This window comes from Scylla paramamosain, chromosome 44 (assembly GCF_035594125.1).
Source record: "Scylla paramamosain isolate STU-SP2022 chromosome 44, ASM3559412v1, whole genome shotgun sequence".
Taxonomy (NCBI): Eukaryota; Metazoa; Arthropoda; class Malacostraca; order Decapoda; family Portunidae; genus Scylla; species Scylla paramamosain.
The window spans coordinates 10,572,250-10,595,651 of record NC_087194.1 but is presented as its reverse complement, the minus strand read 5'-3'; the positions used below and the strand labels follow the sequence as shown (position 1 = coordinate 10,595,651).

The 23,402-nt window shown below is 41.4% G+C and overlaps 2 protein-coding genes and 1 long non-coding RNA gene across 6 annotated transcripts; 2 read left to right on the top strand and 1 right to left on the bottom strand.

The window, feature by feature from the left end:
* Positions 1-1,879: 1,879 nt before the first annotated feature.
* Positions 1,880-2,962, top strand: LOC135094108 (uncharacterized protein K02A2.6-like). The gene has a single exon (XM_063993908.1). It carries the CDS (start codon positions 1,880-1,882, stop codon positions 2,960-2,962), a length of 1,083 nt encoding a protein of 360 aa, XP_063849978.1.
* Positions 2,963-3,894: 932 nt separating this feature from the next.
* Positions 3,895-12,273, top strand: LOC135094037 (serine-rich adhesin for platelets-like). Of its 4 annotated transcripts, none has more exons than XR_010263554.1 (3): positions 3,895-4,052; positions 4,310-4,491; positions 8,701-12,245. XR_010263554.1 is itself a non-coding variant. In XM_063993763.1 (2 exons), coding segments are annotated over exons 1-2 (2,313 nt in total). In that variant the 5' UTR covers positions 5,824-5,910; the 3' UTR covers positions 8,702-12,254. The 4 variants fall into 4 exon arrangements, 1 of the variants encoding a protein (XP_063849833.1); XR_010263553.1 differs by lacking the exons at positions 3,895-4,052; positions 4,310-4,491 and adding an exon at positions 5,824-8,222 and having other exon boundaries at positions 8,701-8,834; positions 9,202-12,255; XR_010263555.1 differs by lacking the exon at positions 4,310-4,491 and having other exon boundaries at positions 8,701-12,273.
* A 7,652-nt stretch (positions 12,274-19,925) lies between these two features.
* On the bottom strand, positions 19,926-21,567 carry LOC135094026 (uncharacterized). Its single transcript, XR_010263547.1, has 2 exons — positions 21,015-21,567; positions 19,926-20,433 (listed from the first exon to the last, which is right to left on the bottom strand). It is a non-coding gene; the product is annotated as an uncharacterized LOC135094026 (long non-coding RNA).
* Positions 21,568-23,402: the final 1,835 nt, after the last annotated feature.

Here is a 23,402-nt window from a genome sequence, read left to right as displayed (position 1 = left end):
TCCATGTAGTCTTGTCAACTGATTTTTACTTTAATTCCACGAAGGATGCTATGTTTTCGTTGGTGCTGGTTTCTTTGTTTGTGCATCCGTCTGTCTGTTAACATGATATCTCATCTTTCATGAACTGATTTTCATGGAATTATGTGTGCAGGTACACCTTAGTGTAAGGAAGAGGTGATTTAATTTGAAGCAGATTTTGCTCATGGTGTGTAGCAATTGGTGTTTTTTGTTGAATAACTAAACTAATATTGCATATATTTATTTAAAACACAAAGGGTTCATTTTCAAGGTCAAAGAATGTTATTACAGGGATGCCCGTAGTTACGAAGAGGAATTTATGCGAATACCACAGCCTTTGGATGTATGAGCACTGTTGAAGCATGCAATAATTTGAGTATGAGTATAATTGAAGACATTTAGGATATACAGTTCTTTTTATGGCCAGAAATAAAATCCTTGACGTCAAAAACCTCATATTTGGAATATTAGATGAAAAATCGGTGAAGAAATAAACATTTTGATAACCGATTTAAGAAACACGTTCAGCGGCTGCCATTTTGAACGCCATCTTGAAATTCTCAAAATGCTGAATGATGCCAGCTGGGCATCAGTCAGATCCCGATTATACACACCTTCCTCTACAAAAATCCCTCATAATTTGCTCGGGGGGTACTTTTGCAAGGTTCACTGCCTGGCTGCTGGACTAATATCACGCAGTCATTCACTGTTGCTATGGTCGCAAAATAAGCCATCTTCAACATCAGTAACAATATTTTACAATATTTGAAAATTCTAAAATAATTTCGAAATAATAAACGATGCAATATTTTTATACGTATCTCTTTCTATCACCAAGACTCGTGGATCTTAATTAATTATCAATATATCTTTATTCTCTTCTATTTTATCTAGTTCCAGTCCCTGTCTCAATTTCTAAAATTTGAAAATTCAGAATTAATATCTCTCAAATTGGGTATCAATTCTTGTTTAAACATATCTTTTCAATCACCAAGACACTCACATTTTATAAAACAATCCATATATCTTTAATATTCTTTCTTATTTTGTCTGTGCTGTCTCAGGGTTGCCGTTTCTGTCTGCTTAGCTATACTACGTGCTGTCATGGCCTCATATTTCATTCGCTTACCTCTTGAACAGATACTTCACCTAAAATCAGCCTCTCACACGCTGAGATATGCAGTAAAATTTTCTTTGATCTCTTTCCTAATATGCAAAGGTTTGCACATGTACACTCTTATCCAACCGTTCTGTCCACTGCATCATCTTGTGTGACTCACCGCCCAGACAGGACCCACAACAATGCTGACAGCCTGAGCCGCCGCCCTGTGAGCTGGGCTGCACCCACTGTGTAGGGAAGGAACCTGATGTGGTAGTCCGACGACTGAGAATCCTGGGGGACACTAGTAAGATAGACGATAAGTGGAAGAGAGCACAGCGTGAGGACACTGACCTTGCCCCTGTAATCCGCTGGCTGGAAGCAGGCGATGAGCGGCCGGACTTGGAGGTGGTGTCGGCCGAGAGTCCCTTCATCAAACACCTCGTGGACCAATGGGTCACACTGAAGCTGGATTGGGGCGTGCTGCTGAAGTGCTGCTGAGGACAAGAGAAAACGACTCTTCCTGGTTAATGGTGGTGCCGAGCTCTTTGAGGGCTGAACTGCTGCTGGAGTTGCGCGCAGGCCTCATGAGTGGCCACCTGGGAGAGAAGAAGACTGAGCCGCCTCCGTCAGCGCTTTTACTAGGTAAGGTTGCGTGCAGACGTGCAGGAATGATACATGGCCTGTGATACGTGTTGTGCCAAGAAGGGACCTGCAAGGAAGACTCGCGTGCTTCTCCAGTTGCATCAAGTTGGCGCACCCATGGAAAGAGTGGCTATAGACATGGCAGGGCCTCTCCCTCTCACCACGCGGGTTAATCAGTTCGTCTTGGTTGTAATAGACTACTTTACAAAATGGTCCGAGGCATATGCTCTCCCCAACCACGAGGCAGAAACGGTGGCGGACGTGCTGGTCAGTCAGTTCTTCACCCTATTTGAAGAGCCGGATGAACTGCACTCTGACCAAGGAAGAGAATTTGAATCTCAGGTCTTTTCAGAGTGCTGTGAGATGTTGGGCCTACGCAAAACCAGGACAACGCCCCACCATCCCCAGTCAGACGGTATGGTAGAGCGATTTAACCGTACCTTGGCAGACGGATTGGCCAAGTACTGTGCTGAAGGACAGCTACACTGGGACCTCAAGTTGCCTGCTCTCCTCATGGCCTACCGATCTGTTGTGCACGAGGTGACAGACTATACTCCTGCACGCCTTATGTTGGGGAGGGAGCTGAGACTGCCGGTGGACCTGGTCACCGGGCGGCCACCTGATCAAAGTCTGCCTACTGTCACAAGCTACGCACTGGCGCTGCAGGAAAGCCTATCAGAGGTCCACAGACAGGAGCGAGACATTTTTCAGATGGCAGGGCAGGCCATGAAGCAGCACTACGACCGGAGGATGAGAGAAGCGAGCTACTCTGTTGGTGATATGGTGTGGCTGTACAACACTCGTAGGAAGAGAGGATTGTCTCCGAAATTGCAGAGTCCCTGGGAGGGATCTTACAAGATGGTGGATGCTGTCTCCAATGTCATCTACAGAATCTGTCGAGGACATCGGGGTTGTAAACTCGTCGTCCATGTTGATCGTCTGTGGCGCTATCATGGACCTGGTTATTATACATGGGGCCGTGGAGAGGCGAACAAGACCGAGGAGGAGGGACGGCAGGATGGGCGTGAGCCTGCTGTAACGGAACCGCAGACAGTGGGCCACCAGCCTACTTCGGACGTCGGCCTTACCGGGAGGAGGGACGGAGAATATACCTCAGCAACGGTCCCTTCTCCTTCACTCGACGCTGGACAACGAGGTGCCATACCTAAGCGACGCCGCCAGGAGCCTACTAGTAGGTAGGTAGCTACAAGACTACTGTGACCTATCGGATTCAAGGGATGAAGACTAATTTGCTCATTTTTACATTTATATTTAATATTGGAGTTGTCTTTTTTTAATATTGTAGTGGGAATTAGTGTGTAACAATCGGGGTCGACTGTCACAATAAGAAGGGTAGTATGTGTGTGTGTGTGTGTGTGTGTATGTGTGTGTGTGTGTGTGTGTGCGCGCGCTGGTACGAGACAGTGCGGGCACGTGGGTCGAGTGCGCGAACCGGCGAGCGGCTTCAAGACAGAGGTGCTGAGGTGGCGTGGACAGCAAGGGAGCGTCCCTCAGCCGCCACCTGCCACATGGATCGGTTGTAGTACCCAAGGCACCTCTGATCAAGCCCTCCGACCTGCCTTGTAGCCTGTGAAATGAAGTGTTAGAGAGACGCACTTGTCCCTTTGTATTTCCTGTGCCTGCCTGGTGTGATCTGTACTGACTTGGCCTGCCTCCACGCACGAAACGAACCCCACCGTTTTGTTTAACGCTGCAGCCACCCCAGCGGCCGTGAAGAGGACGTGGGGGGAAGGCGTAGCAATATATATATATATATATATATATATATATATATATATATATATATATATATATATATATATATATATATATATATATATATATATATATATATATATATATATATATATATATACATATATATAATATTATTTCCAATCCCCTTTACCAAATATATTTTTTTCCAACCCCCCCTGTATCTGTCTCTGACCTCTGTATTGCATTTCAGACAGTTTTGGGGAATGTGATCAGTATATAATATATAATGTGATGAATATATAATGTGATCAATATATAATATATAATATTATTTCCAATCCCCTTTACCAAATATATTTTTTTCCAACCCCCCCCTGGATCTGTCTCTGACCTGTGTATTGCATTTCAGACAGTTTTGGGGAATGTGATCAATACCAGCTGACATCAACAGTAGAAAGTGAAAGAAGCAGCAGTGACCTTGATGGTGAAGATGGTTTGGCCTTGAGAGGGAGGAGGAAACGGTCCAAGAAGACACTGCCAGAGGATTTCATTAGTAGTCAGGATTTGGATTGTAAGTTTGCATCCATTTATTGACATATGCAAGCATGTAAGGCTGTAAACATGTAAGGCTGTAAGGCATGTAAGACAAAACAAAGTAAATAATGTACAATCCAAGAGTAAAAATAGTACTTTGTGGTATAACCCAGAGGTTAGTATACAGTGTATGTGTATTTACTTTATGAAGTGTTTTTGTCTTTTAAGCACATTTGTACCAGATATTATTGTAGTAAATGTTTTCCTATTAACGGGTAATCATTTTTGTCAAAGGTAATGCTGCAGTTCCATCTGTACAACAGAGGTGGTGGTTCAAACTCACAACAAGCAGCTGCTCCCACCCCACCACAAAAGATGGTTACATACAGCCAGCTAAACAAAAGCTCTGATTCAATAGAGTCATGTACAACAAGAACTAAACCTCCAAAGAGATAAAGTTCATATGATTATGACAGGTAAGGTGTACCTGTATTCCATTAGTGGTAGGTAGGAGCCACCCATCATCCAAGCTCTTAATATAGTGCTGCCCTTCATGTAACTCAGCACTGAGTGACACACTTAATGCTTTGCTTTCCTGCAACCCAGGAAACCATTAATAATGATGAATGATAACCACACAACCAAGTTATAGGGTGAGGTACAGCTTACTGTAGTGGAGGGATGCAAGTATGGAATCAATCTTTGTTTGATGATAATATGTTTGCCACAAGGGAAGATTGGTTCACTACATACATAAGTTTGGTCCTCCAAGGATGACTGTTTGCCTGCTGTTGATGTGTCTGCATGACCAAATAAACAGCAATATTTTTCAATCACAATTCTTCAATCACAGCAACCATTGATTTACTTTTCCTGATGTTTAACAATTATCATGAACTTGAGTAGTGTATGTTGTACATGAACAGTTCATGTACAGAAAGAGACATTGTTATTATATATATATATATATATATATATATATATATATATATATATATATATATATATATATATATATATATATATATATATATATATATATATATATATATGTTACAGTCAATACCTGAATCCAGACAATTTGTAAAGTGACTTATTTTTTCAGGCAATTTGTGAACTGCCTAACCTAACCTAACCTAACCTAACCTAACCTAACCTAACCTAACCTAACCTAACCTAACCTAACCTAACCAGGCAGTTCACAAATTGCCTGAAAAAATAAGTCACTTTACAAATTGTCTGGATTCAGGTATTGACTGTAACATATATATATATATATATATATATATATATATATATATATATATATATATATATATATATATATATATATATATATATATATATATATATATATATATATATATATATATATATATATATATATATATATATATATATATATATATATATATATATATATATATATATATATATATATATATATATATATATATATATATATATATATATATATATATATATATATATATATATATATATATATATATATATATATATATATATATATATATATATATATATATATATATATATATATATATATATATATATATATATATATATATATATATATATATATATATATATTTTTTATTTTATTTTATTTTATTTTTTTTTTTTTTCTTTATATAGGATGAAGTCATCCACAATTATCTCATTGTTAAATGACTGATAAGGTAGAATGCACTAGGTGTTACCTCTTGGATTATTGCTGTAAGATGAATATATTATTACATAAAATTGTAGTTTTAAATGATTATTAATGTTTCCTATTACATTGCACATATATGATAATAAAAAACAAGGAATGAAGATGACCAACATGATTCCTGCCCAGATAGGTATGGCAAAGGAGATCATCCATTGTCAACATGACAGTCTTAACCAGCACAGCGGACATGACAGCCGTGACCCACACAGCAGACATGACAACCATGACCCACACAGCAGACATGACAGCAATGACCCACACAGCATTAGCCATGACCCACACAGCAGACATGACAGCCATGGCGCACACAGCAGACATGACAGCCATGACCCACACAGCAGACATGACAGCCGTGACCCACACAGCAGACATGACAACCATGACCCACACAGCAGACATGACAACCATGACCCACACAGCATTAGCCATGACCCACACAGCAGACATGACAGCCATGGCGCACACAGCAGACATGACAGCCATGACCCACACAGCAGACATGACAACCATGACCCACACAGCAGACATGACAACCATGACCCACACAGCAGACATGACAACCATAACCCACACAGCATTAGCCATGACCCACACAGCAGACATGACAACCATGACCCACACAGCAGACATGACAACCATGACCCACACAACAGACATGACAACCATGACCCACACAGCAGACATGACAACCATGACCCACACAGCAGACATGACAACCATGACCCACACAGCATACATGACAGCAATGACCCACACAGCATTAGCCATGACCCACACAGCAGACATGACAACCATGACCCACACAGCAGACATGACAACAATGACCCACACAGCATACATGACAGCAATGACCCACACAGCATACATGACAGCCATGGCCCACACAGCAGACATGACAGCCATGGCGCACACAGCAGACATGACAGCCGTGACCCACACAGCAGACATGACAGCCGTGACCCACACAACAGACATGACAGCTGTGACCCACACAGCAGACATGACAGCCGTGACCCACACAGCAGACATGACAGCCATGGCGCACACAGCAGACATGACAGCCATGACCCACACAGCAGACATGACAGCCATGGCGCACACAGCAGACATGACAGCCGTGACCCACACAGCAGACATGACAGCCATGACCCACACAGCAGACATGACAGCCATGACCCACACAGCAGACATGACAGCCATGGCGCACACAGCAGACATGACAGCCATGACCCACACAGCAGACATGACACCCGTGACCCACACAGCAGACATGACAGCCATGACCCACACAGCAGACATGACAGCCATGACCCACACAACAAGCATGACAGCTGCGACCAAAAAAACACACATGACAGCTGTGACCGGCACAAGAGACATGATAGCCATGACCAACAAAGCAGACAAAACAGCTTTGACCGACACAGCAGACATGACAGCCTTGACAGGAACAGCAGACATGACAGTCGTGACCGTCACAGCAGACATGACAGCCTTGACAGAAACAGCAGACATGACAGTCGTGACCGTCACAGCAGACATGACAGCTGTGACCAACACAGCAGACATGACAGTTGTGACCAACACAGCAGACATGACAGCTGTGACCGTCACAGCAGACATGACAGCTGTGACCGACACAGCAGACATGACAGCTGTGACCGTCACAGCAGACGTGACAGCCATGACCGTCACAGCAGACGTGGCAGCTTTGACCGACACAGCAGACATGGCAGCCTTGACCGACACAGCAGACATGACAGCCTTGACCGACACAGCAGACATGACAGCCGTGACCGACACAGCAGACATGGCAGCCGTGACTGACACAGCAGACATGACAGCCGTGACTGACACAGGAGACATGACAGCCGTGACTGACACAGCAGACATGACAGCCGTGACTGACACAGGAGACATGACAGCCGTAACTGACACAGCAGACATGACAGCCGTGACTGACACAGCAGACATGACAGCCTTGACTGACACAGGAGACATGACAGCCTTGACTGACACAGCAGACATGACAGCCTTAACTGACACAGGAGACATGACAGCCGTGACTGACACAGCAGACATGACAACCGTGACTGACACAGGAGACATGACAGCCGTGACTGACACAGCAGACATGACAGCCGTGACTGACACAGGAGACATGACAGCCGTGACTGACACAGGAGACATGACAGCCGTGACTGACACAGGAGACATGACAACCGTGACTGACACAGGAGACATGACAGCCGTGACTGACACAGGAGACATGACAGCCGTGACTGACACAGCAGACATGACAGCCGTGACAGAAATAGCAGACATGACAGTCGTGACCAACACAGCAGACATGACATGCATCACCAATGTGGAAGTGAGTGCAGCCAAAATGTGTCTGGTGAAGACTGACTGGGTCAAAACCTTTAAACCCAGGAGCAGAGCAGCAGGATGTATTCCCTTTGGGAGAAGCTAGTAAGTTAAAAAATAAATAAATAAATAAAAGAAAAAATAAAGAAAGAAAAAAAATAGTGCACAGAGCAGTACTTGCGTTTTCTACATGAACAGTATACATAATGTTTTATACTAGGTTTAGTTATTTTGCTGGTACAAATTTTAATACTGAGTAATGTCTCGAAAATTTAAGTCCTCATTGAGATGCATACATGTATGCATGCTAATTTCCATTACCCTGACAGTACAGTGACTGTACCAAAGTCTTTCATTTACTGGCAGCAGTTTAGGATGTGATATTTTCTGCACTGTTTGTTGTCAGTTCTATTCTACTAACAGTGGCATACCTGATCCTATACAGTGCTGTAATTTTCATGATGGACTCTGTAACAAAACAGTAGTGGAATTAAAACATATAAAGAGCATATTTGAAATAGTGTCTGGTCAGAAATGCTAAATGTATCTTATATGACCCTTTCAGTTGCTTTTTTCTCCTCAGAATTCCAGAGGCGTGTTATTCATCTTTTGCTGGATATGAGGCATTTAGTGCATATTCTGACTGATTCTACAGCAAGTGATGCTGACAAGATAATTCAACGGATGGAGTCTCTGGAGGAAGCACACGTGTTGGAGGTGAATTAGCAACGCCCTCTGTTTTCAGAGAAATGACTGAAAGATGTGTCAGCATAGGTGGCATTCATATGAAGGATATGGTATCAAAGCTAATATGCAGCTTTTTGACAAAGAAATTAATGTGTCAGTGCAACATGCATGGTCAGCGGGGCAAAGTGACTTTTAAAAAATACAAGATTGTGCAATGTCATTAGAGACAGTGCATGTGCAGAAAAGATTTAGAGATGCCAGTCTGACAGAAGTATAAATGATAATTGCAGCAAAACTATGTAATGCCCCCAGAATTAAAGAAACTGGAATTTAATTCATGTTGAAATTACTGAACATTAGGATAGTTAAATGTCTGTCATGTCCGGCACTCCTACAGAATCTTGGTCCCGCCTGGTTCGTGGGCCAAAGTTGCCAGTTATGGATTTTCTGCTGCAGTGTTACCACACTGGGCGAGCGAACCATCCTGGCAGCGCTCCCCAGCGTAGGAATGCACATACACACAATGCCAGAGAAGACCGCAGGGTGGAATACAAATACTTTGAAGTGCCGCGTGTGTGGTATAGTCTTCCCTCCCTCCTCTTATTTAATGCAACATCTCTGGCCAACAAGATGGACGAGTTGACTGTGACGGTGAGTTCTACTTGTGCGGACATTGTGGCGGTTACTGAGGCGTGGCAGATTGTTCCTGAGGTGTGCACGATGCAGGACTACCAGCTCTACCATCACCTCAGGTCAGGACGCAGGGGGGAGGGGGGAATGGCCGTTTTCTGCCGCTATGCCCTCAGCCCCTCACACCTCCCTGTCGATATTCCTGCCGGTGTGGAGGCCCTGTGGGTGAGAGTTACGCCACCCCCCCCCCCATTCCAGCAACACGGCCTCCATCATCGTGTGCGTCCTGTACCACCCCCCACGAGCTGCCACAGCACAGTTACTCACCGCTCACATCATCGACACTGCTGATGCCCTGAGAGTGAGGTATCCTGCCGCCAAACTGGTCATCTGTGGGGACTTTAAACAGATTAGATATCAACGATATTCTACACCAGCTACACCTCACCCAGGTCGTGAACTTCCCCACCCTCCAGCAAGCCATCCTCGACTTTATACTGACAGACCTGGGGCAGCAGTACTCGCCCCCCAAGCCGCTGCTTCCCATCGGACGGAGCACCCACCTCTCCATACTGTGGACACCCACACCCACCACCTCGACCCCCCAGTCAGCTGTCACCAGGACCCACCGCCCCATGCCTGACTCAGCCATGAGGGCGTTTGGGCAGTGGGTGACGCAACACCCGTGGACCGAGGTGCTGGATGTGGAGGACGTCCACTTAAAATGGCAAAATTACGTCGTCACCACCACAGAAGCCTTCCACCGCTACTTCCCAACTAAGAGCGTCACGGCGCACCCGTCTGATGCCCCCTGGATGACGCCCGGCATTAAAAAGACTCATGCGTCAGCGGACCTGGGCGTTTCACTCCTGCCCGGTCCTTTACAGGAAACTAAGAAACAGAGTGATCAGGGAGATTAAGGCTGCAAAGGCAAGCTATTACCCAGACAAGATACACCACCTCAAGCTGACCAACAACAGACAGTGGTACGCTAAGATCAAAGCTTTTTGCAGCTTACAAAAGCACACTTCATCTCTTCCTTGCACCTCACACCTTCCTGCTAATCTCGCGTCTCAGAAGATGAACGATCACTTTGCTGCTATCTGTCAAACTTTTCCTCCCCTCCACACCACTCCGCTTCCTGCCTATCTTCCCGCTCCCTTCCCTCTCCCCATTGTCCAGGAGGTGGATGTTTTTTAAGAGAATACTCAAATTCAAACCAAGATCCACCACACCCACTGACCTTCCTATAAAAATTTACAAGGAATTTGCTGTAGAGCTAGCAACACCGCTATGCTCTATAATAAACGCCTCACTCTCCCATCACTCTTGCCCCACGGACTGCAAGACATCTTACGTCACCCCCATTCCCAAAACTTCCAGTCCACAGTCACTCAGTGACCTCAGGCCAGTCTCTATCACCCCCATCCCTAGCCTTATTTGTAAAGATTTTGTGTATGACTGGGCGTACACCAAAATTTGTAATACCGTGGACATCAGACATTTTGGAAATATTAAAGCCACCTCCACCTCCCATTACCTGACCAGCTTCCTTGAATTCATCCACAGCCACCTGGACAAGCGAAACACCTCTCTAGCTGTTGCTTTTGTGGAATTCAAAAAGCCTTTGATCTTGTTGATCACACTGTTGTCATCAGCAAGGCAGTAAGTCTGGGTCTCCCTCCTAACCTGGTAGCGTGGCTAGCTGACTTCCTCACAGGGAGGCGTAAGGCCGTTCGCTATCAGGGCTCTGTCTCTAATTTCCAACAGCTTACATGTGGGGTCCCCCAGGGGACCAAGATGAGTCCTCTATGCTTCCTCCTTCTCATTAACGACACCCTCACTGACACCCCCCATCGCTGGAAGTATGTGGACAACTGCACCATGGGCGTCCCAGTATCCACCAAGAACCCGGACTAATCGCCACTGCAAGCAATTCTGGAGCGACTGCAGACGTGGACGGAGGAGAGTAGGATGACCATCAACCACAGCAAAATTGTGGTGATGCATTTCTGTACCTCCTCTGTACCAGTGCCCCCTCCCCAGCTCACAGTGGACCCTCACCCCCTCCAGGTGGTCCGATGTGCCAAGCTTCTCGGAGTCACAGTGGACGACCAGCTGACCTGGAAGCAGCATGTCGCCAGCACCGTAAGATCAGCTACCTACAGGCTGTACATGCTGCGCAGACTCAGGTCGCTGGGGACGCTGACAGATGAGTTAAGGGGGATGTACCTCACCTTCATCCTCCCCAAACTCATGTACGCCTCCCCAGCGTGGTCCTCCTCCCTCACACATACTCAACAGCTACAGCTAGAGAGTGTGCAGAAAAGGGCGTGCAGGGTCATCCTTGGCCCTGCATACACCACCTATGAAGAAGCCCTGACCACCCTGAGTCTGTACAGACTATCCACCAGGCACTGAGAGGCTCTGGAGAAGTTTGGAAGGGGACTACTGCATCATCCACGTCTCAGAAATATGCTGCCGCCTGACGCGCCTCGCCCGGTCCGTGCCCCCAGACACCACAACAAGATAACGCCCCTAAAGGCGCCGCGCACGGACCGGTACAGACTCAGTGCGATTCCCACCATGGTGCGAGCCATCAATCAATAGTCCCTTCTAGATTAGACTTACCTTTAGGATTAATGATAAGTATTTCCCCACCCCTTATGTATATTTTCAATTTGTTAACTGCCTAAATAATAAACCGTTTATTATTATTATTATTATTATTATTATTATTATTATTATTATTATTATTATTATAATGCTCACCTCTCAATGTAAAAGTGGTCCAACACCTGAATAACACCTGATTAACACACACACACACACACACACACACACACACACATATGACGCTCGTCTCGCGATGTAAAAGTGATAACACCTAAATAACACACACACACACACACACACACACACACACACACACACACACGTACCACACACACACACACACACACACACACACACACACACACACACACACACACACGTACAATGTTCACATATAGAGTATAATAGAAAGTGTGTTAGAGAGTTAGAGAGTGTATAACATGGCTCACTGGGGAGGGCTGCCAGGATAGCTCGCTCACCCAGCATGGTAAGACTGCAACAGAAAATGCAGAACTGTCAACTTTGGCCCGCAAGCCAGGCGGAAACAAGATTCTGTAGGAGTGCCGGTGTCACAGCCCGTTTCCCCCCCCAGTCCAAAGCTCCCCGGGGGGAAACTTAGACTAGTCTGTATTTCCCAAGGGTGGAATTACGTTACTGGTCTACATTTCCTCCCTTTAGTCTAGAATTCCCCCCCTCCCCACCTGAATATCACAATGAAATAAGAGAGACAAGCAATTTAAGATAATTTATTGATTTAAAAACATATTTAAGATACTTTATTGATTTAAAAACTTATGTATGTTGTAGTTAAACTGTACATGTTTGAATACAAGTTAATAACTGTATCTAAATACAAGAAGTTAATAACTGTATCTAGATACAACTTTTTCTTTGACAATACAACTGGACTTATCTAAATACAAGAAGTTAATAACTATATATAAATACAAGTCTTTCTTGGCAGTACAACTGCACTTATTTTACATACTCAAGGCCCAATAGCATTAACCTCTTCCATTTTTAGTACACTTTGCACAAGAACCCATGCATCTTCATCAAAGTAACATTTCAAATCCTGTAAGACATTTCTCATGGATAAAATTTGTCCAGGCACCTTTTCTGGTATGCATTCAATCATACCTTCTGATAATTTCTAATAACTACAAACTACATCTTGGTCTATAAAACACCTTAAACATTCTTTTTCCTTTTCAGACAAAGTTACAGCTACCTCTGACACCACTCCACATGCATCATTTTCATCAGCAGAATTATATAACTTCAAATTTACAGAATGAAAAGTGTTTTTAAGTGTCTTTCCTGACTGTAAGTTTTTCAACTTAACTCTGCCTTTAAACAACTGACAATCTCATACGGGCTCAACCATTTGTCCTCAAGTTTTCCACCCATTCTGTGAACATTTTTATTGTTCTTCATTAAAACAAGCTGTCCTACTCGCATTTCATTAATGTGACATGTATGTTTTGCGTCATAATATTCCTTTTGGCTTTTCTGGGCCTTTTCTATGTTAGTCTGTACTGCATTGTGGGCCGAATGCTGCCTATCAAATATTTCTTTTGTAAGGTTTCTTATTGTCTCCGCAGTTATAGTGTTGTCAATGGCACTTGCATTACTTTTTGCATTAACGTCCATATCAACGGGTAGTATAGGATGACGTCCAAACATAACATAGAATGTGCTGTCATGTTGCGCAGTACGGTAGGAAAGCAGGATTCCATCCAAGAGCTGGTCCCAGTCATCGTGGTTTTCATTTACGAATTTTGCAATAGCACGTTCCAGTGTCTGGTTGAAACGTTCCTGTACAGTAAACACAAATTGTTGAAATAATAACCTGAATTTTGTGTTTCATATGATTCATAGATGAATAGTGAAATACATTCAAATACATTTTGCTGATACATACCTGTAATCCGTTTGTCTGTGGATAGTACACAGATGCAATTCTATGATCTATGTTGAGTTTCTCACAAATCATATCGTTCAGATAATTCACAAATTCACGACCTTGATCAGTTATTAGTGTTTCAAAACATCCGTATGTGCAGATAGCCCGAATCAGAACACTGGCCACTTCAGCAGCAGATTTACATGGTACTGCTTCAGCAACAGGCCATTTACTAAAATAGTCAGTCAAACCACAAATATACTGATTTCCATTTCTAAATTTTGGGAGTGGCCCAATAAGGTCCATCTCCACCTGTTTCCAAACACCACTGAGAACTGGAACTGGATGCAGTTCAGGGGCTTGCATTGGTGGTTTATTACAATTTCTCTGACATTTGTCACACTTACTAATAAACTTCGATACATCATCTTTCATGCCTTTCCAGTAATATTTTTATGATATCTTATTGAACGTTTTGTCCCATCCAAAGTGTCTTCCTAATACTGGATTATCATGACAAGCTTCAATTATGAATTATCCTTTCTTTATCTTTACTCAACACAACTTTTTTCGGCATGTTTTCAGTTCCACTCTTTGGTTTATGATATAATTCTTCATTTTGTACAAGAAATGGTTCACTTTTTTTCCTGATGTCACGCTTTTTTTCCTTACTTGCACCTTCAGGGTATTTCCCATGCTTCAGATAATTCCATACTTCATTATAATTGGTATCCTCCATAATTCACGACGTATAGTCCTCCACTAACTGCTCCACAGTGCTCCCACCACCACTGACTGCCCGCGTGTACTGACTCAGAATGACTGGCGGAAGGAACGGCTGCCCTCTCTGTCTACCTGCCAATGTCGTCCACAGCGCTACCACAACCACTCTCTGCCGATCCACTAACTGCTCCACGAAAAACGAAAAGAAAAGATGCATAAAAAAAAAAATGATAAATTGATTAAATAAATTTATTAAAAAATTGATAAAATAAAATAAAAAAATAATACAATAAAAAGAAGAAATATTCAATAAGAAAACGTAGAGAAAATAAAAGAAAAATGTCCCAGACTTTAAATATGTAATAGGTGAATGGATGCAAGGAATGGTAAATCTTGGAAGAATAAGTGCTTAGTAGTTGGATCTTTTGATCTATTACTAAGAGAGAGTCGTACCACCACAGAACTGCTTGCGTGTACTGACACAGAATGAGTGGCGGAAGGAATGGTAAATCTTGGAAGAATAAGTGCTTGGTAGTTGGATTTTTTTTTATCTATTACTAAGAGAGAGAGAGAGAGAGAGAGAGAGAGAGAGAGAGAGAGAGAGAGAGAGAGAGAAAGTCGTACCACCACTGAACTGCCCGCTTGTACTGACACAGAATGACTGGTGGAAGTGGTGGTTTCCCTCTCTATTAAGGAGAGAGGGAAATTCTGGCCAGAGAAGGATTATAGGAAAGGGGGGAATTTTAGCTCAGAGGAGGGAATGGTATCCTTGGTTACTCTTCCCCCTCGGGAAAATTATCCTAGGACACCTTTCCCGGGTGTGGGGGAGGATTGATCGCGGGGAAAGTCAGACTGTTACACCGGAATGGAAATGTGACCCATTGAAAGGGGCTAGTTTTGACTGTTGTTCCTCACCCAATCCTATGTTGGAAGGGGAAGTCTGGATGACGTTAATATATTTGATGGGAGGTGATCCATGTGATTCTCTTTTCATCGGGAAACTGTTTGTTATGTTATTGTTCATACAAGTGTAATGGAACTCAAGGATGAGTATAGCTTGCTGTTTACATTTTGAATGTTGGGACTAACTTGCCTATCCTCTGAGTTCTGCAATACTCAAGGGGTGACTATATTACAAGATGCAGGTCTGTGTTGAGTGTAATAGATGTTGCATAAACTGATAAACATAGGCTGATGATTGGCTGCGTTGTACTGAAGTTATGGCCTTTATCATCTTACTCCCTACAGTGCGACTCCCTTGTGCATTCCTTAAGCTCTGTCACACACAGAATGTCACCAAGGATAGGCAGAACTCTCTCGATCAGCTGAACATCACTATAATCTCGTAGGACGCTTCTCCTTAGCCGAAAATTGAGGTGTTGGGCTGTCATTCTGCCGCCTAAAAGTAATTTTATGCGCTTAAGACTGCCCCTCACCGCTCAAACCGCTAAAAGTTTTTTTAGGTCTTAAAAGTGATTATTTATTACTTTTAGGGAACTTTTAACATTAAAAGTAAAACTGGTCACTAAAAGTATCTTTAGCTTGTTAAAAATATTTATGTATACTGGCCCTCATCACTAACACACCTTAAGTAATTTCTGTGTCACTACCGTACAACACTACCACCACGCTTCTTGGTGCCTGCTGGGAGCGGCGCCTTTTCAGATCTCTCTGGGATGGTGTGACGTGTGTGCCGTGACATTTGTGTGTGATTGACTCTGGTGGTGACTAAACTGGTGAAAGGCTTCCCGGCAGCGTCTGAACATTAGTGACTTGCCTTTCTTCACCCTGTCTATATAAATTGTATAAACTAACAATTTAATAATAACCTGTGGAACTTTCTCCGATCGTCACCCTGCTTTCTGGTAACTCAACAGGTATATGTTATCTGTGTCGGTGAAGGCAACGACCAGTTCAGGTAACATAATGGTTTGCAGTTTGGGATAAACCTATGTGCAAAAAACTGTGCCCCCCAAAAAAATCGAAAAACTATGTGACAAAACGGTTGATTGCAAAAAAAAAATACATTAAACATTGTGGAACAGAGCAAGTGAACGAAGCATGAGAAAAAGTTAAAAGTGAGAGTGTAGTAGTGAGCCACGACCTACACGGTTTCGCTGACGTTAGCAAAACATAAACAGTGGCGTGTTTACAGCTAGAGCGCTCCCCTCACACCTATCGCCTGAAGAAACTATAACCTTTATAACCTCTTCAGTGTTTTTTTTTTTTTTTTACCTCCACCCCACCGCCCACGGCACTCCAGTACCACACACACGTCGCCACACCTGTCGCTGTCATAACCCAGCACTGAGTTGCAAAACCATAACTCAGTTTTGTATAGCTCAACCAACTTCAACGTGCATTACGGTCCTGCTTACAGGAGGTAAGGACCTGAGAAGCTGTGCGCATCTACGCGGACAGGTACGTACCCTGACTCACAGGAGCGCTATTTACTTTATTATTTATTTACTTTTTTGTGTGTTGTTGTTGTCGTCGCCATTATTGTTGTTATAAACATTTCTAGATGCATGTATGAATGTAGAGAGAACAAAGGTAGCTACACCGAAGAGCATCACCAAAGGGCGGCACCAAAGGCCGTCACAAAAAGGAGGAACCGATTTTTTTTTTTTTTTTTTACTATTTCTATATCTCAAAAATTACTGAATTCCACCAATCAATAATGTACGCATAATGGAGTGTTTGGAAAATACTTAATAATAGTTTCGTTATTCCATTGCAACATATTAAACATGATTTGGTCTAGGGAACTTCTTTTTGTTTTTCATCTCTTGAAATGTCGCCTTCTAGCACAGCAGAATCACAAGGTGCTCATAAAATCACGGATGCTGTGTCTCAGATTTCTGCATACAGAGGTGCTGTGACGTCAACAGTTCCTTACCGGACGACGTGACATCTAAGGTCTACCCTGTCGTAAGCTGTGATCTGGAAAGTGACGGAAAAGAAGGATGAAAACACGTATTTTTGTCTTCTATTTGTATTGTTTTGATCTAATCAATCAAAACGTCTCCTCATATGATTTGTACTGGTTTGTTGCTTCGATTTCGAAAGTCTCCTCATATGATTTGCACTGCTTTCATGTAAAATAGTGATGTATTTCTTTTTTTTCTTTATTTGTACTGTTTCGACTTTCAAAAGGTCTCCTGAGGATCATAAATATAATTTGTACTCTTTCCATCTAAAATAGTAAACTGTTCTAAAACGCATATATATATATATATATATATATATATATATATATATATATATATATATATATATATATATATATATATATATATATATATATATATATATATATATATATATATATATATATATATATATATATATATATATATATATATATATATATATATATATATATATATATATATATATATATATATATTTTTTTTTTTTTTTTTTTTTTTTTTTTTTTTTTTTTTCAAAAAAAAATTTGATTCTTAATCAATATATTGTCTGGACGCACTTTTTTTTTTTTTTTATGTTCCAGATAATGAAATGACTGTACGCATCAGTTGTTCTTTGCCCACTACCCTCCGCACCCCTTCCTTGAAACTTTACAGTATACTAAACTGTGTGAGTAGTCTAACACTGCTATCTTCCTGATGGCGCTTTTTTAAAAGACACTTTTACTCCTATGATGTCCTTTCTAAATCTGAATCGTTTATTACAAAAAAATAATGTCATGTATAGGTGACACTGGTCCCTAGACATACGTACGTATCCTCTCGGATTGTAATGCGTTATTTATCTACGCGTGTTAATATTTGTTTATGTAACTGATACATTAAAAGATGGTATTATGAAAATTAGGAGAAGCGTAGGATAATAATAATAATAATAATAATAATAATAATAATAATAATAATAATAATAATAATAATAATAATAATAATAATATTAATAATAATAATAATAATAATAATAATAATAATAATAATCGTGTCCCAAAAGTAGATAAAAGCAAAATCGATCGGGAATAATAATAACAATAATAACAATAATAATAATAATAATAATAATAATAATAATAATAATATTATTATTATTATTATTATTATTATTATTATTATTATTATTATTATTATTATCATTATTATTATTATTATTATTATTATTATTATTGTTATTATCGTTATTATTGTTAATACACTAAAAGAAGATAAAAGCGAAACAAGTCAGGAATACTACTACCACTGTTACTATTACTACTCAACTGTTACTGTTACTACTCAACCAGGAAGAATTCCCCCCAGAAAGGGAATTTCAGGTTTTCAGGGGTGGAATTGGGACCTCAGATTGGCAAACTCAAATTTTTAGAATGTTACCAAACCGTTCACCACAAGCTCCTGAGCCACAAGGATCAAAACAGATTACTCGTAATCTGCCACAAAGGAAAGACAGACGTCACTGAGTGATCTATCTGCAAGTACCCTTACGAAAGTTTACGCTTTGCTTAGAGTTCTAGTCCTTAAAGTTCTAAAATTGTAAATGTATATATACTAGTATGGAAAAAATAAAAAATTTTCATAATTATATGCTTATTATTTGGAATGCACTCTTTGAGGCAGACAGTCTTGGAAAGGAGGGGTGGGGGGGTGACATTCTAACATATGGTGAAAAGGGTGCATGAGGCAAACAAGGTTAAGAACTGTACTATTTATTATGTATATGATGTACAACAGTGATACCATAACACAGTGGTTCTCAACGGGGAGAGGGAATAAAAAAAACTAATAATAATATTAATAATAATAATAATAATAATAATAATAATAATAATAATAATAATAATAATAATAATAACAATAATAATTATGTGGGCCAATACAATAATAGCGTAGCCAAGGACTATCTATCTATCTATCTATCTATCTATCTATCTATTTATGGTGGCATAGTTGGAGAGGGATGGGGTGGGGGCCCCAAGTGCATTGAACATTTTTTTTTTTTTTTTTTTTTTTTTTTTTTTTTTGAAAAACGTGGCATAACGTGGCATAACGTGGCATAACAACACACAGTGTTATTTTACCACTACTACCAGTACCACCTGAATATCATTATTCTGTCACCTCCTTCACAACACCACAATATCATCACCACCACACCACAGAACATCCTGCTTTGTTCTGCAAAGGAACGGTCGACTGTACGTTATTCACTAGGCAACGGTTCCCTGCTGGCATTGAGTAATCATGGGTTGATTTATTCATTACGAAAACGTTCTTATTAATGAAGTCAGCAGCAACATTAACAACATCCGTGATAGCAAACCTTGTGGACATGGGGGTGACTTGGAAGGCGATGAACACCAGCAGTAACCTTTTCCGCGGTTCTTACGAGGAATCTCTCCATCAGCTGCTGGTAGAGGAGGAACGGCTGGTGACACCGAAGCCTTCTATCGATGTTTTCATGACTATCTACAAATGGGTGAGCGCGGCGAGTATAGTACTGTGTCTCTTAACCATAAGCTTGGTGGTCCTCGGCGAGGCACGAGAAGCTAGGGATTACGGTAAGCGTGGCCTCGCGAGGTCTGGGGTAGGCAACGTTAGAACAGCTGTTAACCCGCTAACCGTCAAGATACTCACGGAAATGGAAGTGGAGCGGTTGGTGGGCTTGGTAAGGGAAGCATGGCTTGTGGCACGCGGTTTACTAGCCCGAGCTCCAGAAGCCCTACCAGCAGGCAGATTCTTAGGAGAACGTTCTCAGGCAAATATCATAAAAAAAAATCTGGAATAGGGAGGAGGAAGTCCTATGTTAATGCTCGAAACCAAGTCATGACTAAAGTTAATATCGAGTTATTCTTGAAATGAATCATTATCTAATTAATTCCAATAAGGGGAGTCTCACGTTTGTGATACTGGCAAGCTGCAGATAAATCCATGGGTCATCGTAATTTATGGCTTATCTTTTTATTTATTTGGATATTTAATTCTTGGTGTCAAAGATTTTCACCCATTAACAACAAGTGTTAACCGTGTTCTGCTGTATTTTTCGCTCACCTCTGCAGTATATCTTGTGTGGCCAACTTGGTGAAATTTTAGCGATAGCTACTTGCTCCCCACCAGGGTCCTTAAACTACCAGCACCCGCCGTCCACCTTGCGCAGCCTGCCTGCCTTATGTGGCTGTTTTGTTCCCTACTGTATTTTCCCTATAAGTTCGCCTATCTGTTTATTGTCTATCCATCTATCTATCTACATCGCTTTCTTCTTTTTTCTTTCTTCCACTGAAGCCGAGTCAGCAATATATATTGTTCCAGTATGGTTTTGAATTACCAATTACCACTGGACACTGTTCATTAGTTTCTTACCTTTATGTAGTAGGTAAAGTCACTCGTGGTGAGTTTCTGTGATTTTCAGGTGAATGTCAAAGGTGAACGTATAAAAATATGTATATTTAGATTTATGTAGGAGTTGTGGAGAAGGGTGTGGCGTGTACGAGACAATGGATGCCCTCTGCGTGGTACAGCGTTACACCCTGGCAAGAGACTGCCGGAGCCGGCACAAGGGACGCTTAGCGCCTTCAAAAAGTGCTGACAGTAGAAATAGGGGCGGGTTGACAGCACTCACAGTACATGAATATATTCATAATTATAGCTCTCTAATTACATAAATAAGGCAAGGGAAAAGCCACTTATAGCTAAGAATAATACATGCCAAAATACATTATGGAGAGATTTACTATGGAAAATACTTAGATACTATAATGTAGGTGCTACCGATTACTTATCGATGGCAATAAAAGGAGTATGGAAAGTTCAATGGTGTGTGTGTGACGTAGGGTGGCGTGATCATTTCCGCCCCACCCTTATCCGCCAACACCCACTATCTACACTTATGCATATATGTGTACATACACTTATATTGCTAATCAGGCAAGGCATTATAAATACAATACATATTATTATTAATTATGTGACACCGTTACATCGCTCGGTCACCTACTTGACGCGTCCTCGCGAATACAGTGTACCTAACCATGTTATGTGTATGAAATTCCTTCATTAATAGTTGCAGAAGTAAGACGTTTACTTCTACTATCAAGATATACATACAAATTTAGGGCTTTCCTAACACACACATATAAGAATATTATCAAGAACATTAAAATAAGGCAAGGTGTCAGGACACTTGAATAGAGAATTCCAGGTTTCAGATATATTGGTAAAGATGTCTCTAGAGCTTCTGAAAACTCTTTTGTGTTTGAGAAGGAACGAGTGGATAAGGAGTTTGTTATAAAAAAAATCCTTGACTTTGTCAAATTCTCCAGGGAAGTGACTGGGAAAACCCTATATGAAAGGTCTGTTGTGAAAGCTAAGTGAATCCTAGAAGGGTAAGTATTTAGAACTAGAATATACGAGAACGTGCATGACAAGCATCTTGTACTGCAAAATGTCCTATAACCTCCTCATTGGTGGTCCCTTCTGGGCAAGTCACGGAGACATAAAAAGTTTCTGTGAAATAAAAGTAATGATATCCATGAAAGTTACAATGGACAATAGGTTTTGAAACCACATCCTTGTATGGACAAAGTGATAGAGCTGCAGACGCCTCTGAACGTGTCATAGTCATTCTATTTACTAAAGGTAAGAAGGCAAATTGGATACTTGAACAATGGTACAAATGTAAGTATGAAGATTTACAATGTTTTAATTCAGTTAAATCTCCAATTGTGTATAATGAAAAGTCCTTGGCTATTAGCACTAAGGAAGGATTCATGTCCAGTGTCATCACAGAATTATTAACGGAGAATGGAAAAGGTTTAATCTCATAGGCCTCAAAATGATCCTGAGATTTAAAAGGTATGTTTACAATTATTGCATCTGTGGTCAAGGTAGTTTCCAGCAATGGGTAGTAATACTGGATCATGTCCGCTGCATACACTGGTGTCAATTTGTAGGTTGACTGAACAATTTCTAATGTGTGAAGCAAATCCCTTACGGGAAATAGTGAAGTTGTTACCCTGCCATTGACAGCATCCACCATGTTGCGAATTATCACTTCATTAATGGTGAGAACTCAACCCAAGGAAGCTTCAAATACATGCAAAGCTTGATCTATTACCACAACGTGATTTATCACATCTAAACTATGTAAGGTATTATCAAGCACAGTAGCTATATCATTTGAGTACTGCAATAACTTATTGAGGCTGGACTCTAATTTAACCATCTTATTGTGATCCAGGTTCAGGACCTTCTTATTAGTAGCTGCAGCCGTTATTAGTTGATCATAATGTTTCCTTAAGTCCCGTACATCCTCGTCCAAGGCGGTGCCAAAGAGATATTAAGACAGTTGTCCTAACCAATTTATGAGTCCTCTTTTGGTACGAGCGTGCACTGAATGAAGGTTGTAGTCATGCTGAGTTTGGTTCAGTTTGCCATGCAAAAATTCTACCCTTGCTGTTAAGGCTTTGATTATGGTTTGAAAGAAAACTTGCGTCTGTCTATGCGTTTCATCAGCAAGTAAAGATTCCAATTCCTGTAAGGAGTTATCGAAAGCTTTTGAAACAGTGTCGAGGTCCGAAGATACGGAAAATAATGTAGAAAAAGGATATCGAACCAGAGGGACATCTTCCACTAAGGTTACTTCCCCAAGATGTGTGGTGAGAGCCCCCGGTTTGACATGCAACGCAGTGGACGCTTGTAGCACTTGCAGCATGCTTAAGTAGGTAACCAGGAAGCCCAGTGCCATCTGCA